The 19,533-nt window shown below is 38.7% G+C and overlaps 1 protein-coding gene across 3 annotated transcripts in view; it reads right to left on the bottom strand.

Moving 5' to 3' along the window:
- RALBP1 (ralA binding protein 1) overlaps window positions 1–19,159 on the bottom strand; it is a 39,191-nt gene extending 20,032 nt beyond the window's left edge. The window contains exons 1-5 of one of the 3 annotated variants that reach the window (XM_081096504.1): window positions 18,946–19,090; window positions 13,141–13,257; window positions 5,863–6,158; window positions 3,419–3,877; window positions 526–875 (exon numbers count right to left, since the gene is read on the bottom strand). In XM_081096504.1, the coding sequence (XP_080952630.1) occupies window positions 526–875; window positions 3,419–3,877; window positions 5,863–6,106 (1,053 nt within the window). In that variant the 5' untranslated portion in view covers window positions 6,107–6,158; window positions 13,141–13,257; window positions 18,946–19,090. Of the gene's footprint in view, window positions 1–525; window positions 876–3,418; window positions 3,878–5,862; window positions 6,159–13,140; window positions 13,258–17,094; window positions 17,952–18,945 lie in introns of those variants that run through there. The other 2 variants (XM_081096505.1, XM_081096503.1) reach the window with 2 other exon arrangements.
- Between the last annotated feature and the right edge of the window lie 374 nt (window positions 19,160–19,533).

The following is a 19,533-nucleotide window of genomic DNA, read 5'->3' as shown; positions in this document are numbered from 1 at the left end:
GCAATAAAAGAAGGCCAAATATTTTTGTTATAAAGAGATACCAATTAACACATTACCCAATTCCCTGAAATCTTCTCAGATTAAGATTCTATGAAATGCTTCTCTAGGACCTATCTTTATGAATGGAATCCTCAGCTTAAATCCCTAACTAAGCAAACGCTAGATCCTTTTGTGCATGAGTCTGATATGTGTGTGTGATATAATTAAGCAATAATGCTATTTGCAGAAATAGTTGAAATTCTATGGATGAACTCTATAATTGCAGGTAGCATGGGTTCCTCTTCTAATGAGAGACCACTATTATCAGGAACTGGTTTATAAACCCACACCAAAGACTACAATATTCATATTACATAGCTACAAGCGAATGGGAAAATACATTCATCATCCTCTGTGTTGACATTGTCCACATTGTGAAAGAAAAAAATAATATTCAGGCTAAACCATTATCTACTTTTGCTGGTTAATTGCTTGTATGCAACTCAGCAATGAAAATGTTCCCCCCCACCCCCATGGCACATGTACCTGAACAGTTGGGCTGAGCACTATAGAAATGTTCTGTATATTCATTTTCGTTTCCAGTTCTTTCGCGATAACATGGTCCATGTGCACGATCAGCCAGGAAATCAGAAGAAAGTTACATTCTGGCAGTTCTTTCAGTAAGCGTTGGAATTCCTGCACTTTCTCACTCTCTGTGCTCCGCCCACAAGCCTCTTCAAAGCGAGGCATAAGCTCTTTGGTAAGCAGATTTTCCGGAAGGTCTCGCAAATACTGCTTCAGCAAACTGGCTACAGTGTTAGGCTCATACTCTTCCAGATTTGGAGACTCCTCTCTGTCATAGGCTGCTTTCAGCTCATCCACCTTTGATTTAATTCCTTAAAACATCCAAATTCAGAGAAAAAGAGAATATCGAGAAGAAGAAAAATCAAACAGCTTTATTTACCCTTGTGCCCACCCCTTGGGGCGACATACAAGAAAAGCCAATCTGACAATGACAAATCTCTAATTATGAAGTATTTATCTATACAAGGTTCACACAATTCCTCTGTAAACAAGATAATAGGAAAGACTATAATTGGAGGGTGAATTCTACCAAAAGTTAAATGATAACAGAAACTCAATATTCAGAAAAAAAGTCATAGTAATCACGGACATTTTAAACAAATATGCCAATCAACTCAGGAAAATATTATTTTGAAAGTTAAAGATAAGTAGGTAAAAATTCAGGCAAAAACTAAACTACAATCTAAGCATAAAGTCTTGCTCTACATGGGCAGCCAATTGCTTTTTCTAAATAGTCACAAGACTGACAACATAAAATGACAACTCAGTATATATAAGCATGTTCCAATTTTTATAAGTAAAATGCAAACAGTGAGTTCACTATCAAAACAAACTCTTTGAAAATTATTCTCCATTAAATAATCCCCACCTAATTTTTATTTTTAAGTTTTAATTCTTTACATATTTTCTTAATCTGGAACAGAGCTGGAACAAAAAAAAAGTAAAATTTGGGTTTCTAAAATTTAGGTTTTGCTTTTCTTACTAGACTGAAAGAAACACTGACACAGAAAACGAATGTTTTTCGAACATTACATAAATTTTTTAAGTCTTAAATCCAATCTGTATTTAAGTAACGTAACAGTGACTGCTCAAAAGGATACAAAGTAGCTTTCTGTTGTTTTTTAATACTTAAGACTTTAGGCTAATTATTTGAAACAAGAACAACTTAAGGCTGAGCAACTGTAATGGCAAATGTGAATACTAAAATGTCATCTAGCCTAAACAGCATTTTAACTTATAGCACTGACATCTGGGCTTTGGCATTCCTTATTTTATGTGAAAACCTTTTAATGGCATGATAATCAATGTGTACGTTATCTAGCACTGAGAAAATAAAATCAGTCACTCCAAAGATGAAAGTATTATGAATCTCATTTTTGTATAACCTTTATTTTGAGGCAGAAAAGTTAGAAAATAATCCCTATTTTCTTAAATATTTTCCTTTTAAAAATTGGACAATTCAAATAAAGTATTCCAGGTAGAGAAAGAGCACATAAAAAATATTAATGTATTTTAAATTTTAAAACTGGAACTTATATATGAATAAGTGAGAATCAGAAATCTCCAGCAGAAAACAATATTAACATAAAAACAAAAAGTCACAGCCTTAAACTGTAGTACAGTGTGCTGAATGCAGCATACTACCAGAGCTTAAAAAGGTAAATAACAAATTGATCAGAGCAGGAGCTCAACCTCCAAAAGTCCATGGGAATGGCTCAATTTGAATGCTTTGATATACAAATGAAGGGTTCTGCAACTTTGTCTCCCCAAAAGAACACAGACATCAAAAATAAGTAAAGATAAAAGACAAAATAATTTTTTGAACAAAGCTATAGAAACTCTTCAGAGAAACTTTCACCAAAACCAGTTTTTTCATGCCTACCAAAACCATGTGAGAGAAGCAGCTTGTTTTACTACTGTTTAATTCTTTAAAAATCAATTCATCATAAATTATTCTTAAAAGTCAAGATTTTAAACTTATTTAAATGCTTATTTTTATGTTGCTAAGGAATTATAAATAAGTCGTATTCAATTTTTAATGTTTTTTTTCTAAAAAGTAGTACTCTTAAATGGTATATTATCTTTGAGATCATGTAAAGGGTTTCCCCAATTTAAAAAAAATGCCTGCACTTTTTCAATAAAACTTAAATATCAAATCTACCTTCTAGAAATGTGTATGAACCAATTAAATGGGAAAGCTAAGTCTAATTTCTTTATATATTCTAAATGTGTATTACTAACTCAATCCTGGCTGCTGCACGCTATAATCAACTCATGTGTGTAAATCCTCCTAATGAAAAGGAGAATCATAAAAAAATCAAACTGCCAAAATACACCACACACACACACACACATACACAGTGAGGGATTTTTTCTTAAACGGAAGAATCAAGGAAATGAATGTCTTAGGACTCATGTCACAATTTTCCTCACAAGTTAATAGTTGTCCTTCCTTTGAAAAAATGGATGCAATACACAGATGACATATCATAGAATTGTACACTTGAAACCTATATGCTTTTATTAACCAATGTCACCCCAATAAATTTAATTTTTAAAAAAGATACAAAGAGCCGTAACCGGTTTGGCTCAGTGGAGAGAGCATCGGCCTGCGGACTGAAAGGTCCCAGGTTCGATTCTGGTCAAGGGCATGTACCTTGGTTGCGGGCAGATCCCCAGTGGGGGGGTGTGCAGGAGGCAGCTGATTGATGTTTCTCTCTCTCATCGATGTTTCTAACTCTCTGTCCCTCTCCCTTCCTCTCTGTAAAAAATCAATAAAATATATTTAAAAAGATACAAATAAAAAAAAGAAAATGAAGCTAATTTTTAAAAACCACCAATGTGTCCCCAATACCTGAAACTCTGTAGATGCCTTCACACTTCATGCCATACTTCTCTACATAATCTACACATTCACGGAAAACTGCCGGCAGTCGAATGCCATCATACATCATGGTCCTCTCTGCTGCATCAGCCAAAGGAATTCCAAAAATGGGTTTAAGATTTGGAACATCAATCTGAGGCACCTCTGGCTCCTGAATTGGCTTCTTCTTTTTCTTCTTTTCCTTCCATTGTTTAACAACATCGGCTGCTGTCAAGTCTTTCGACTTCTTCTCCTTATGTTTTTCTTCTTTGTGCTTTTCTTCTTTATGTTTTTCCTCTTTGGGTTTCTCTTTTATTTTAAAATCCTTCTCTTTCTTTTTAGAAAAGCTGGGCTTCTTGAAAACATGGATTCCCTTGGATCTCTTCATTTTGGAAGGACTTTCAGCTTCATCTCCGGAGCTATCCTCCTGAAAGGCAGCATAGCCTTCAGCTGCCAAAGAAATGCAGGGAGTATAACTTATATGTTTGTTTAATGTCAAACTGTTCATGTGCTTTTTAAATACAGGACAAAAAAAATCCACCTGGCACTAGCTACCTACCTTTTCACATCATGGCCAATCCCTCCTGGGTACTCACTCCTAGCAAAAATGGGTTTCCTCTCAGCTAAAATGAGATGTTGCAATGACATTTCCTGACCACAAGAGGGCAACACGGAGAGAGCTAGTTATTCTTGACTAGTAGGTGGTGAAAAATGGTTTTATTGTATGTGTTTAAGTGGAATTTTAGTATTACAAATACACCAGAAAGTTCTACACGGAAGGCTAAGGAAAAGAATCCTATAAAATAGAGCATTCTTTTGTCATCTGAATTTACTTTATTTAGCTTAGATTTTTCTTATATTTGGTCCCTGTATTGAGTCAAGTTCAAACCATGACAGAACTGTACTGCTATTTAGATACTCCAGTCAGTCCTCTATCAAACTTTGCTCTCCTGTCACTGTTTAGTTCCTTCTGAAGGCTGCATCAGAGACTGAAGTCTCATTTGGGTGGAGGACAAAATCAGGAAACTCCCTAATCTCCAGATGGTGGCCAAATCCATCAGCCCACTTCCCAGCATCAGAAGCCCTAGTTTACACACACTGACAATTACTTTATATCATATCAGTTATCCTAGTTTTGTTTTGTTTTTTAATACCTATAACTCTCCTATTCTTTTTTTTAAGATACTTTACTAGCTACTTTACTAGCTATTTTATTTAAAAGATTCAAGTTTTTCATAAATACCCTTCTAATTAAAATATCACAAACCCCACACCAACCAGAATGACAGAAATCTTAAGGTCATACTACTATGATGCACAGCAACTTGAGTTCTCGGACTCTGATGGTGGGAATGTAAACTGATAAACCACTGTGGAAAACTGTTTTACAGGATCTACCTGTAATAAGCATGCCTGTGAGTGAGCAATCCCATTCTCAGGCATGTACACAACAGAAATACATAAGCATGTATAGTGATGTTTATAGAAGCACAATTAGTGACAGTCACACACTGAAAATAATCCAAATGACCAGTAACAGAATGGATAAATAAATTCTAGTATTTCTAGTATATAACACAATGGAACAAAATTCATCAATAAAAAATGAACAAATTACTGCCACATGAAATAACATAGGTGAATCTAACAAACATAACATTGGGCAACAGAAACTAGACACAAAAGGAAATCTGCTTCCCTTTACATAAATACAAAACCAGGCAGCACCAAGCTACGCTGAAAGAAGAGTGCCTTCGGGAGGGTGGGAGAGCCCCGGTGCAGGGCAGTAAAGGGAATGTCTAGGGTGCTCATAATGTTCCATTTCAGATCCTGTGGTAGCTGCACAGGAGTGTCCGTTCTGTGATAACTCATCAAGTTGTACACAATCTATGCCTTCTATCTGAATGTTATGCCTCAAAAATAAATTAACTGAAAAATACTGTGAAACTCAAAATAAAGCAATACTTAAAAAATCACTTGATTTGCTTTTAATGTACTAAAGATATATGCTTAAACAATTCATCCTTCCTACCAAATAGTGACTATAAACAAATGCATCATGGCATTTACTTAAAACAAATTAATAACTTTGTCATAATTCCAATAATGTGTACCCCCATTGCCTACACAACTTAGCCAAAAAGTAAAATTCTATAAGGGCAAAATTCCAATATGTACTTTTTATACATTAATTAAAATGACCACTTTAAGATACTTCTTCTACGAGAAAACTTTAACATTCCTGGAAATTCAGCATTCTTTGAGAAAGACCCTAAAATATAACTCTAGTATACAAAAATTGAGACCTTGAAAAATAAAGAACAATAAATGTCAAACAGAAGTTTTTGGATATATTTCCAGAAGACACCAGGTACATATAACTGGAGTAGACATTTATCTAAAATATATCAAAAACAGAGAAAAATGGCACTTACTCCTTTTTTCTTTTTTCTTAAATTTTCCTTTTTTCTTCCCATAGTCTTTTTCGTCATCAGACACTATATCAGGAGGCTCATGGAGGCTGTCATGGGGAGGCGAGGGCTCACCAGTGCGGTACAATCCAGGAAATTTAGTAGGGCTGATTTCCTCAGAGCTGGGGGTTCTGGTAAGACCACTGCCATGCTCCACCCTGCGATGTTCACTGGGGCTGCTGGTCGGGGGCAGGAAGCACTCGGTCATTCTGCCTCCCTGATACAGTGCAGAGGGCTTCTCTGTTACCTATCCATTACACCTGCACAGAGGGAAAAAGATCATCAGAGTCATCAAACGCCAATCAAAACACAAAGCACCACACACACACAACAGGGCAATTAACCTTGCATTTATAAATCAAAAGTATTTTTTCATTACCCTCCTTTAAAAAGATGCTTTCATTTTATCATCTCAAGTTACATTCCATGCATCATACATTTTAGTTCTGAGTTAGAAGCCCTGGGATCTTCAAGCATTAGAAAAATAAACCGAATAAAAATCAGAGTTAGAGTACTCAAAGTAGAATACAGATTACTATCCATCTTAAAATATTACTGTTTTCCTTTAAGCTATGACCAAACAACTATAAATAATAAATTAAAAAGACTATATACCTACACATGAATAGTTCAGTATCAAAATTTACAATACAGTTAAAATTATATATTTAATGATTGACACAATTATAGATCAGTAACTGTAGTTCTATGTTGCAAACAGTCCATGTGTTGAAAATAACTATTCATTTTGCACTGCAATTACCTCATTTGCTCAATCGTAAAATACAAATAGTTTCACAAGAATAGACATTACAAAGGATAAACATTAATAAGAAGTCAAGGTTTGTTTGCATTTTTTCTTCTTTAGACGGAGGGTACATCATAGTCAAGTACTGTGTTCATAAGTTACTTGCATTAGTTCTCATGATATTCAATTGAAATACTATTGGAATCACTTGTTTCTCTTTGCACTCACTTTTAAAGTTAATTTGCAATTTTAAAAATCCATAAGCCATAAATAACAAGACTGATAAACCTCTGATCATAAAGTCAAAAAACAAGCAAATATGGGAAAAAATTGCAAATCAATTAAAACATAAACAAATCAAGAGACCTATACAAAGAATATGAACAAGCAGCTCATAGAAGAATGACTAATATCTATACAAAAACAATGTTTAGCTACAATTACAATTCTTAAAACAAATTAAGCCCAGCTGGCATGGCTCAGTGGTTGAGCCTCAACCTATGAACCAGGAGTTCAGGATTTGATTCCCAATCAGGGCACATGCTGGGGTTTTGGGCTTGCTCCCCAGTAGAGAGGCGTGCAGGAGGCAGCCGATCTATGATTCTCTCTCATCACTGATGTTTCTCTTTCTCTCTCTCTCTCCCTTCCTCTCTGAAAGCAATACCAAAAAAAAAAAAAAAAAGGTGGTGGGGGGGAGACAATAATTACATTAAATGCAATGGACTAAGCATTCTAATTAAGAGTCAGAAGTAATCATACTGAATGAAATAAACAAGATTCAACTATACGTTGTTTACACGAGATGTGCTTTAAGAATACTACTACACAGAATGGTTAAAAGCAAATAAAGGGAGTTCCAGTTTGGCTCAGTGGATAGAGCATCGGCCTGCAGACTGAAAGGTCCCAATTCGATTCCAGTCAAGGCACAAGCCCCAGGGTTATGGGCTCGATCCCCAGTGGGGGGCATGCAGGAGGCAGCCGATCAATGATTCTCTTTCATCATTGATGTTTCTATCTCCCTTTCTCTCTGAAATCAATAAAAATATATATTTTTTAAAAAGGCAAATGAAGGGAAAAGATATACCATGCAAACACATATCATAAAAAGGTAACTAGAAGTATTGTCTGAAATAAAAAAGGATATTCCCACAACCATAACAGACATAATTCTACATATGTACATGCCTAATAACAGATTCAACTATATGAAGCAAGTTTTGACAGAAATAAAGGGACAAATCCCCAATTATCATTATTACAGAACTCCTCTCTCAGTAAACAATAGAACAAGCAGACAAATATAGGCAAGAGTACATCAGCTAGGACACTAAAAGCACAAACTATAGAACATATTGATAAATTGGTTTTCATCACAATTTAAAGCCTCCACTCTTTGAAAGAAAATGAAATTAGGAAAATCAAATGGCAAGTCACATACTTGGTTAAAATACCTGTAATACATATAGCTGACTACTCATTTCTTCAGGGGAAAAATGTATATGTGTACATATCATTGATTTATAAGATACATATATCTGTACTATATATGTAAGATATATGTATGTATCATATAAATCAGTTAAGACAACTCAGAACGCAGTGAGCAAAAAATATGACTGGACACTTCACCCAATAAAACATATAGTCAAAAAAAACACATGAAAACAATCCTCAATATCATTACTCATTAGAAGAATGCAAATTAAAAGAACAAAATACCTATACACCTACTAGAATTACTAAAACTAAAAGCACTGACAATGCCAAGTGTTGGTATGAATGTGAAGCAACTGTTGATGGGAATGTAAAATTGCACAAGCACTTCAGAAAGCTGCTTAAGTTTCTTATAAAATTAATATACACTATTCACCTAAAAATTCCACTCCCAGATGTTTACTCAAGAGAAATGAAAATCTAAGACAACCAAAGACTTGTCAGGGAAAGTTCATTGTACTTTTATTTACAATAGACAAAAACTTAAAATAGTCCAAATATATGTCAACAAAGTAAATAGTTAACATAAATTATGATATATCCTTAAAATGGAATATTACTCAGCAATAAAGTGGAACAAATTACTGTTAGACACAATATAGATGAGTCTCAAAAGCAATAATGAGGAAAGACTCCAGACACAAAAGAATTCACACTGTATGAGTTCATGTATATGGAATTCCAGAACAAGCAAAACTAATCTATAGAAAGCCAATCAGTGGTACTGTTGGGCCAGATGTGGTCAGCTAGGAAAGTGAATGCAAAGGAACATGACAGAGTCTTTGGCACAATACTGGTGAAATGTTCTATATCATGATTGTAGTAGTGGTTCCATAGGTATACACACATTTGTCAAAACACAAAGAACCACACTTTCCACTGGGTATATTTTGCAGTATATATACATCAACTAAAGGCCCAGTGCACAAATTCGTGCACAGGTGGGTCCGGCTGGCCCACCCCGACAGAGGCTGATTGGGCCAGCAGGGGGGAGGGGCCGCGGGAGGTTGGCCACCCCTCCCCCCCCATCGGGCCAGCTGGCCAACCGCAGTGTGCCTCATAGCGACCTGTCATTCCAGTGTTCCAGTCACTTGGCTTTTATATATATAGATAAGTTTTTTTAAAATCTTTTTGAAAGAAACTGTCAAGCTGATACTAAATTTTTTAGAAATGGAAAGAACTTAAAAAAGCCACAACCATCTTGAAAAGGAACAAAGTTATTAAAGCCAAAGTAATGATATTAATGGAACAAAAGAAAATTCAGAAAGAGACCCACATGTATATAGTCAATTGATTTTTTTTCAATTTTTAAAATTGATTGATTTGAAAGAGAGAGAAAGAAACATCGATTTGTTGTTCCACTTATTTATATATTCACTGGTTGATTCTTGTACATGCCCTGACCAAGGATCAAACCCGAAACCTTGGCATATTGGGACAATGCTCTAACCAATTGAACTACCTGACCAGGGCATCAACTGATTTTCAACAATGATTCCAAAGGAATTCATGCGGGAAAGGAAAGACTTCAACAACTGGTGCTGAATAACCATGTGGAAAAAAAGAGTAGCTCGGCCCTCTCCTTCACATCACACACAAGATGTAATTAATGATAAATCACAGACCTAAAACTTAAAAGCTAAAAACCATAAGACTTCCAAAATAAACCATATTTTTGAGGCCTTGGGATAGGAATTTTCCAGACAGGACCAGAAACCATTAAGTAAAAAATTAAAACTTGTCAAATTGGACTTTATCAAAAGTAAAAACCTCTGCACATCAAAAGACACTATAAGAAAAATAATCAAGCCTAACTGGTTTGGCTCAGTGGATAAAGTGTTGGCCTGCAGACTGAAGGGTCCCGGGTTCGATTCCGGTCAAGGGCATGTACCTTGGTTGCGGGCACATCCCCAGTAGGGAGTGTGCAGGAGGCAGCTGATCGATGTTTCTCTCCCATCGATATTTCTAACTCTCTATCCCTCTCCCTTCCTCTCTGTAAAAAAATCAATAAAATATATTTTTAAAAAAAGGAAAGAAAAAGAAAAATAATCAAGTCAAAAAGGCCTGAAGAACACATTTGAGATTACACACACTCACACACACACAGAAAAAGGCCTATTCCAGAAAACAAACAGCTTAACTGGCTTATAAGTTAAACAAATTAAATATTTTATAAATGTTCTTTATTAATAACTACCAGGCTAAAATTCACTAGAAACAGCTTTTTCTCATTTTTATGGTTTTTAAAAAGCATCTGTAAATTAAAAGTCTCTAATCTAAAACTCCACCAGGGAATCCAAATACAGCTCATTAATATATTACATACTAAACACTAACCAGTATTAACATACTATTTGAGAATGCCAAATTTTGTAAGCAGTATTTTTCTTAAAATGGTGTGAAAAATTTTTTTTTCAGAATTAAAAGACAAGAGTGTCCAGATCATAGTACCCTGCAAAGCACATCATGAGGTTTCAGAGCATGAGGGATAGAAAGATGATACTAAGATTCCTGCTGGATCTGGGACAGGGTAAACAACTTGCATACAAAGGACCAGGACCAACTTATCAACAGAAACACTGGAAACTTAAAAACAATAAAGGAATATCTTCAAAATTTTGAAAGAAAATTAGTTCCAATAACCATTCAAGTATATAGGTAGAATAAAGGCATTTCCACACCATGGCAAGGAATGTAGTTCCCATACATTTTCTCAAAAATTCTGATTACCTGAAATGCAACCCTGGAGAGCAGCAAAGGAAGCCTCAGAAAAAGCAGGCTTGTCACCAAAATGTGACACATTTCACACTGACCCTGAGGAAAAAAGAGCTCCAGGGGACAATGGGAAACACAGACACATCTGACCATGTGGAAAAGAATAGTAAGATGTGGTAAAAAGCCACTGGTGCGTTTAGAATAAATTTGTCATAAGAATAGACTAAAATAGCAAATAAAAATAACCATTAACTCTAAGAAAAATAAAAAGGTAGGTGAGAAAATGAAATTGTAGTCTACTGCCTGGCTCAACATTAGACAGTATTTCTCTAATCATCATAATGAAAACAATGAATAATGATCCAATCAAACAATGTGCCCCACATGATTCTATCAGAGGACTGAGGCAGAAACTAGGGGAAGGGTATGTGAGACCTAAATTCTCATCTACCATAATATCTAGTTTAATAGACAATGTCTAAAACAGTATCTTAAAAATTAGCAGTTGAAGTGTATTATTTAGAAATAAGAAAATACCAAAAGAAATAGAGTCAAGAAAAAAAACTAAGACTGAGAGAGATACAAGAATGAAGCAGGGCATAGCATTCCATTGTAAGTCTTTTAGTTCTATGTTGGGGGTCTTCAAAACCACCCCCAGGATAGGTGATTTGCTAGAAGGACTCCCATATCTCAGTATATACTCATGGCTAAGATTTATTACAATAAAAGGATACAAAGCTGAAACAGCAAAGGAAAAGAGAGGAGTAAGAGGAATTCTCTCGGCAACAGTAACAACATGTGCTAAGTGTCTGCTGGGCCGCTCCTTAGGCTCAGAGGCCAAGGCCTTTGTGGAGCCTGATCATGTAGGCACGCTCCATCTAGCATGTACCAAAATTCCAGACTACCAGAAAGAAAGCAGATACTCAGCATAAACCACATTGCTTTTATAAATGGTTTAGGCACAGTGAGCCACTCTTAAGCATTTAGGAAAGTTTTATATATAAGGAACTTTAGCAGTCAAGTTCCCAGATGCCAGCCAAGGGCCAAAGGGCCAACCTCACAAGCAGGCCTTTCTAAAGACAGCAGTTCCGGGCCTGCCTCAGTATTTCTGCTCCAGTACTATTTGATTGGTTAAACCATCCTCACGAATTACTCTGAAAAAATTTAAAACACAAAAAGTAAAACCATCTCTCACCAAAAAAAGATCATTGCAAATCTTATTTTAAAATCTAATAAAAGAAATAGAGCTTTCTCTCAAATTTTTAAGTTTACAAACTGAAATGGGAGAGAAATAATCCTTCAGACAAAGCAGATTAGGGTTAAAGGGTTTCACATCATGAATAGTGAAATCTTTCCCATGATAATGTTTGAGGTTTTATGGCTGGTACCCAGTAAAAATGTAAACTAGTATTCACATTTACAGCCTTGACAGTAATTTCTCATGCACATCCTCACAGACCAAATGTCATCCAATTTAGTTATATAATCAGTCCCTTCATATCCCCTAACATTTGTTTAAGGCTGTACTTTAATAGAGATTTTACTCTTAATTTAGGTTATTTCTTTTCTGTATCCTTCTTATACATAATCAGATTTAATCTATTTTAGTTTCTCCCCTACCCCCAGGTGCTTATCCAAACTTTTAATTAGAATCCCATATGCCACTCACAGAAATTCAATGAATGACACAGTGAATTAATGTTTTTCACTCAGCTTCCCAACATTCTCAGTGTTACTGATTAAAACATGCCTAAGACATGTTCGTAAAATCAGTTTTAAAAATACGAAATTCTAAAGTTCTTCATAATGAATATGAAATACTTTTTAATGCTGACAAGTATTACATGATTAATAACATGAAAACAAAATAATTTAACAAGTTATTTTAGGAGACTGGCATAATAAAATATATAAAATCAACCTCCAGATGAGACCGAAATATAAAGAGCACAGATTATGTCTATTATTTAAAATGAAAATTCAAACTCTTTAAGGATTAGAGTGTCAGGTGCTAGAAAATAAGCAGCCAAAACATACTGAACCTAGCAGACAAATAATTCCACCATCAGCCTACAAGGTTAGAAATGCTGGAAAGGAAAAAATTCAGTTCTACAAATAGATGCCCAAATAAAATAATATATTTGCATATTAAGTATTGGGGAAAAACCCACACTGGACTCTTGCCTTTTAACAAAATCCAAAGTGTTATCACTAGCAGTCATTCTAATACAGAAGACAAAAAAAAAATTTTTGATAAAAAACAATAAATACCATTTGGTACCTACCAGTGAAACCTTATTTTCACAGGGATGATATATCCTTTGGTGGAGGGCAGGCCTCTTTTCTGCCACATTTCATAATCACAGGCTCTATCCTCAAGTAAATCTTAAATTAGAATTTAACTAAGGGGTGGGGGAGGAGGAGAAAAAACTTTATTTATTAACCTTTTTAAAAGCACACCACGAGTTACAATAGAAATTGGCTAAAAGTATCCAGTCCATGATCCAAAACAATGCCCTGAGGCACCCAGAGCACCAACTGGTCAGCAAACTCATAGAGGAGCCATGGGGTTATCTTGAATTTGAGAGAAACAGGAGTACAACGGTCTCCCCCTTATCCGCAGTTTTGCTTTGTGGTTTGCTGCCCACTGTAAACTGTGGTCTGAAAATACTAAGTGGAAAACTCCAGAAACAATTCATAAGTTTTAAGCTGTACATCATTCTGAGCAGTGTGATAAAATCTCATGCCATCTGGCTATGTCCTGCCCAAACAACAGAAAGGAACTTCTTCAAACTAGTAAAGGATATCAATGAAAAATCACAGTTAACATCAGACTTAATGGTAAAAGACTAGAAGCTTTCCTCCTAAGATGAGGCACAAAACAAGGTTTGCTCTTCCCACTTTCATTCAATGTTGTACTGAAAGTTCTGGTCAGGGCAATTAGGCAAGAAAATAAATAAATAAATAAATAGTATTTATATTAGAAAGGAAGAAGTAAATATCTCTCTATTCACAAATGACATGACCTTATATAGGGAACCCAAAAGAATACACAAGGAAACTATTGAAAGTTACAGGACACCAGGTGAAGGTGTAAGAAAATAAGCCCTGGCCAGGTGGCTCGGTTGGTTGGAGCGTTGTCCAGTACACCAAAAGGTTGCAGGTTTGATCCCTCGATGTTTCTCTCTCACATCTATCTCTCTCTATTCCTCTCTCTAAAAATCAATGGAAATACACCCTCATGTGAGGATTAAAAAAAACAACAAAAAACAAAAAACAGAAATGAAGTCCTGCTATCTGCTACAATATGGAGGAACCTTGGAAACATTATGCTAAGGAAAGGAAGTCAGTCATAAATAATCACATGTATCAGTGATGGCGAACCTATGACACGCATGTCAGAGGTGACACGTGAACTCATTTTCTTTGTGAAATGGCATTTAAATATATAAAATATCAAAAATATAAATCTTTGTTTTACTATGGTTGCAAATATCAAAAAATTTCTATATGTGACACGGCACCAGAGTTAAGGTAGGGTTTTTCAAAATGCTGACACAATGAGCTCAAAAGGTTCGCCATCACTGACATATATGATTCCATTTATGTGAAATGTCCAGAGTAGGCAACTCCAGAGAGACAGAAAGTTGATTTGTGGTTGCTAGTGGATGGGAGAGGGGGAATGGTGAATGACTGATAATGAATAAGAAGTTTTTCTTTCGGAGTAAAATGTTCTAAAATTTATTGTGGAGATGGCTGCACAACTCAGTGAATATTCTAAAAACCACTGCATTGTAAACTTTATTTTTTAAAAATACATTTATATTGATTTCAGAGAGAAGGGAGGAGAAAAACATCAGAGAGAACAACCAGGCCAGTGGGGGGGTGGGGGGTTAGGGGCGATCAGGTTGGCAGGCAGTGGTGGTTAGGGGTGATCAGGCTTGCGGGGGGGGGGGGGGGGGGCGGGCAGTTAGGGGTGATCAGTCAGGAAGGCAGGTAAGCAGTTGGGAGCCAGCCGGCCGGATTGTGAGAGGGATGTCCAACTGCCCGATTGGCCCCGATTCCCCGGGATCAGGGCTAAACTGGCAGTCAGACATCCCCCAAGGGGTCCTGGATTGGAGAGAGTGCAGGCTGGGCTGAGCCCCACACCCCACCCCAGTAATTCGTGCACCGGTCCTGTAGTTGTAAAATAATGTTTGAAGACTAAACTTTATCTCACTATCTTTTAACTCCCCCTGGCAGTGAGATGCAGGCAGCAGAAGATGAATCATTGATTGGCTGCCTCCTGCACGACCCCTATTGGGGACAGAGCCCAAAACCTGGGCATGTGCCCTGACCTGGAATCGAACCATGACCAGTCCACTGAGTCATTTGTAAACTTTAAGAGAATAAATTTTATGTTATCTTAATTATATATCAACAAAACTGTTAGAAAAAAGCAGTCTCAAGTCTTTGCCATGTTAAAAATCCCTCCTTTAACCTTTTATTACCCCTTTCTAATACCTCCTTCTAGTCTTCCCCTCACAGCTAAGATTTGCTTATTCTTAAAGTAGTCTACATTTGCTTTCTGTCTCTGACCCCCCAATTAAAGGAAACCTAGCTTCTTTCCCAATTGTTAGCATTAAGTAGAATGCTACAAAACTATTATCAAATTCAACAGAACCTTCATAATACTTGTTTAACTAAAGTTCTCACAGCATTTGAAGTACAGCTTCCTTTTCTCAATTTTTATCTTTTCTGGAGTTGGTTATGAAGTATAGCTTCCTTTTAAAATGATCCCATTTGGGTTTCTACGACATTTTCTTATGGTTTCTCCACAACTCGAAACACTTTGGCATTTCCTTTCCCAGTTTTTCTTCTATCTGGCTTTACATGTTTTTTGTTTTTTGTTTTCTCCATGTCCTATTTCCAGAACTATTCTCCATCAGTAAGCTCTTCCTATGCAGTGTCATCAAAGGCTTCAGCGACCATTTACAATATGCATAGCCTGATGATCTTACCAAGACCTCTCTTGTACTCTAAACCCACACATTCAACTCTACAGCAGGGGTTTCCACCTGGATGCTTCCTAAATGACTTCCACTCAATATATTCAAAAGCAAAATACTGTTCCTCCCCAAATCTGGACCCCTTCCAGAATTCTGTCCCAGTATACTTTACCATTGTTTATTCAATCACCCAAATTAAAATCCAAGTCATCTTATCCTATTATTTCTCATTTCCCAAATCCATGAATCCTACCTTCTAAATATTTGTGGTATTAACCTATTCCACTGTGTCTCCACTGACACTACCTTTGTTTAGGCCCTTATCTGTCACCTCAATTATTACAAAAACTTCTAACCAGCCTTTCTGCCTGCTGCCTTATCTTCCCTTTATCCCTTCTGAAATTTATATTCTCCAATACCAAGAATGATCTTTCTAAATAAAACCCTTATCATGACTCTCCCCTGATTAAAATCCATAAACTCTATTACTATCTATAGGAAAAGATTTCTAGAACCCGTAGAATGCCAGATACTTGAGGATTTATCTGTGCAGCCTCATCTTCTGCTACTTACCATAAACCCAAAACTTATAATAAACCCGATGATATAACGGTAGAGAGCAACTTTCCACTCGTAAAAATGTACCATGCTCTCTCTCATCAAGTCCAACTTTCCCTCTGTCTTAAGTTCCTTTCTTCCTTCAGTCATGCCTATGCCTAAGTTTAAGGACCTAAGGTGTAAGAACCTGATACAATACTTAACGCACAGCAGGTGGTTAAAACAGGTTGTGCTGGCTTAAGCCTCTCTTGTTTATCCTGTCTCAATGACCCCCACTTACTTACAAAGTAAAATTGAAATCACTTCAACTGTATGCAAGACTATCCATAATTTGGTTCTGCCTAGCTCCCCAATTTCATGTCTTGCCACCAGCCTATACTCTCTCTAGCTATACTTGCAGATCCAATTCATTATGTAAGTTTAGACTCCTGTGCTTCTTGGCTCACACTGTTCCTTCTACCTAAATGACCATCTGTCTGTGTACTTTCTATGCCTGTATACTTAAATGTTTTCATCCCTCCTAAATATACTTTTTCCTTACTATTGCTCCCTTCCTCAAACTCTTTTCTCTTAAGAAACTGACCACTACCTCCTTCTCCTTTCTACAACCACCGTACCCCATACTTTCTACAATTAAAGCAATCTTAAAAACATACTGTACTTGTTGACAATTCAAATAAGAGATAGTCTTACCACTCTGAAGGCAGGGGCACTGCCTTTTCCTTCTGCAAGTCCTCTTCACCTAGTACAGCAGCTGCTACACAGTAATTCCTCTATACTAAATGATCCACATTTTCCCTTATTCTCTCCACATATACTAACACAAGTTTCTATTGTGATTTTTCTTTAAAAAAAAAAAAAAGCCTTAGCCAGTTTGGTTCAGTGGATAGAGCATCGGCCTAAGGACTGAAGGATCCCAGGTTCAATTCCAGTCAAGGGCACAGGCCCGGGTTGTGGGCTCGATCCCCAGTAGGGGTGTGCAGGAGGCAGCAGATCAATGATTCTTTCTCATCATTGATGTTTCTCTCTCTCTCTCTTCCCTCTCCCTTCCAAAAAAGAACATACTTTTAGGTTATGTCCAGGACCCAATCTCTTCTGGACAAGCAAACAACTGTGCAAATACAACTGTACAAATTAAAGTTATTATGCATTTTCTGATACCACTTCTTTCTCTAAATTAGGGAATAAACGGTCCCTGAAAAGATCTAAAGTGAGAAATACTATTTTGAAGAGAAAGCATTTAAGTTATGGTCCACTGCTTGAAGATACTTTGTTTAAAGAATTCTCTATGGTTACTGTTACACTTGCCTACCCCACTGAAATCATGGGTCACTTTGAAAAGTGGGAACCGCTCCACTAATTCCCTCCGACTGCCACTACAGCTTACAGCAATTACTCACCTTCGGGAAAACACTCAGAAAGGAATGATCAAATCACCGAGATCACGCACAGAAAGTGAGGTTACTTTCTCATTCGCCGCCCCATTTGGAAGTGCTGCCTCTGGGATCACCAAACCAAAAGCGGGCCTATTCCTTATCGCCACCTAACTATGTTGTGACTGACTGCCAGGGACGATGGAATGCTACTGAAGTGTTCCAGCACCGGACATGCCCACTGCACTCCACACAAAAATCTGGGGAAGAGCTTTTCGAACGCACTGTCCACACCACTGCGCCGGACTTCTTTGGTACGCCCATGCACGCCGTCTCGAATTAACATTTTAATCATCTTCAAGAATTCTATCAGGCCCTAGGGGGAATAATGATGCTTGCTCAAGAGGGAGGCTCTGTAGTAATGAATTCCCGAACTTGAAACAGCATAATTACTTCAGGCAGGGCTGGGGTGTGGAATATTTTGTAAAACCTGTTTTACAACGATTAACACACACACACACACACACACACACACACACACACACACACACACAACAGCTGACCTCAACAACAGCATTTTGGCAAAAGCACAGGTGGAAATGTGCTGTGAAAGGAAGTCTGGGCCCCAGATCTGTCCGTCCATTCCCACCGAGCCCTGAACTAAGGACCGCAGCACGCGGAGGAGCCCCACTGCTTACACCGGCGGTGGGACACACCAGGAGCCCCTCCCGGTCCGCTGGGCAAGCACTGGAGACGGGCCAATATTCGGGATGCAAGTGGAAAACAGTAGTTACATAAAAGACTGAGCCCCTCTCCCGTGCCGAGGTGCCCAAGAGCTGCCCTGAGGCCTGGAGCCCACGGGGGGGGGAGGGGCTGGGCTCCAGGCGGCGCTTCTCCAGACCTCGAGCACCAAATTACAAACGCGGCTGCCACGAGGGAGGCCCGGCCGGGAAGTGGGAGGAACGCGCAGCAAAGGGCGAGATCGGAGGAAAAGCCAGCCTGGGAAGCACCCGCACTAGGGGCAGCCACGCCCCCCACCCCCAACTCCATCCAGCCCAGTCCCGCAGGCTGCCTGACAGAAGCTACTGCCAGGCGGGTGCGGAGAGGGCTCGCCGGGCACGCGAGGGGGGCGCCCTGCGACCCCTGCGCGCCACCGCTGCCCCTCACTAACCTGTGCCCGCCGCCGCGCGACCGCCCACCCGCGCCGCAGCCACCGCCTCCTCGCGCTCACGCTGCCGCCGCAGCCACCGAAGCCTCCTCCTGCGCTGCGCCCCTGGCCGGCCTCGGGCGCCCCATTCTCACCCCGCCCTGCCTCCGCCTGTTTACAATGATTGGGACGAACGCGACAGGCTGGCCCAGCGCGCAAGCGCATTCCCTCCTCCCGCCGCAGCCGGCTTCCCGGGTCCTTCACTCTGCGCTGACGGCTAAGGCCGACCTGGGCACACGCCCCGTGCCCGCGCGCGTGGTGCGTCGGGAGGCGTAGTTCTCGGAAACCCAGAGCCCAGTCCACAGGAGGGCCCTTTGTGAAGGACGCACACTACAACTCCCAGGAAGCACCGCGCCTCCTGCGGCCCTGAAGCTCGCGGAGGAGACTGAGGGAGCGCGCGAAAGAACGCGCCGCGCTGGTGCCCTCGAGGCGCCTGCGCAGTTCCTGGTCTTGGGGGACTGGGTGGGACGTACACCTACCGCCGCTGCTCTTGGTTTGGGGGCATCGCCTTGAGAGAGGACATACCTTCCCTCTGCACGCTCTGGCCAGTCT

Source organism: Myotis nattereri (genome assembly GCF_964212035.1).
Source record: "Myotis nattereri genome assembly, chromosome: 8".
Classification (NCBI taxonomy): domain Eukaryota; kingdom Metazoa; phylum Chordata; class Mammalia; order Chiroptera; family Vespertilionidae; genus Myotis; species Myotis nattereri.
Note: the sequence above shows the minus strand (reverse complement) of the source record. Positions and strands in the feature narration are given on the sequence as shown.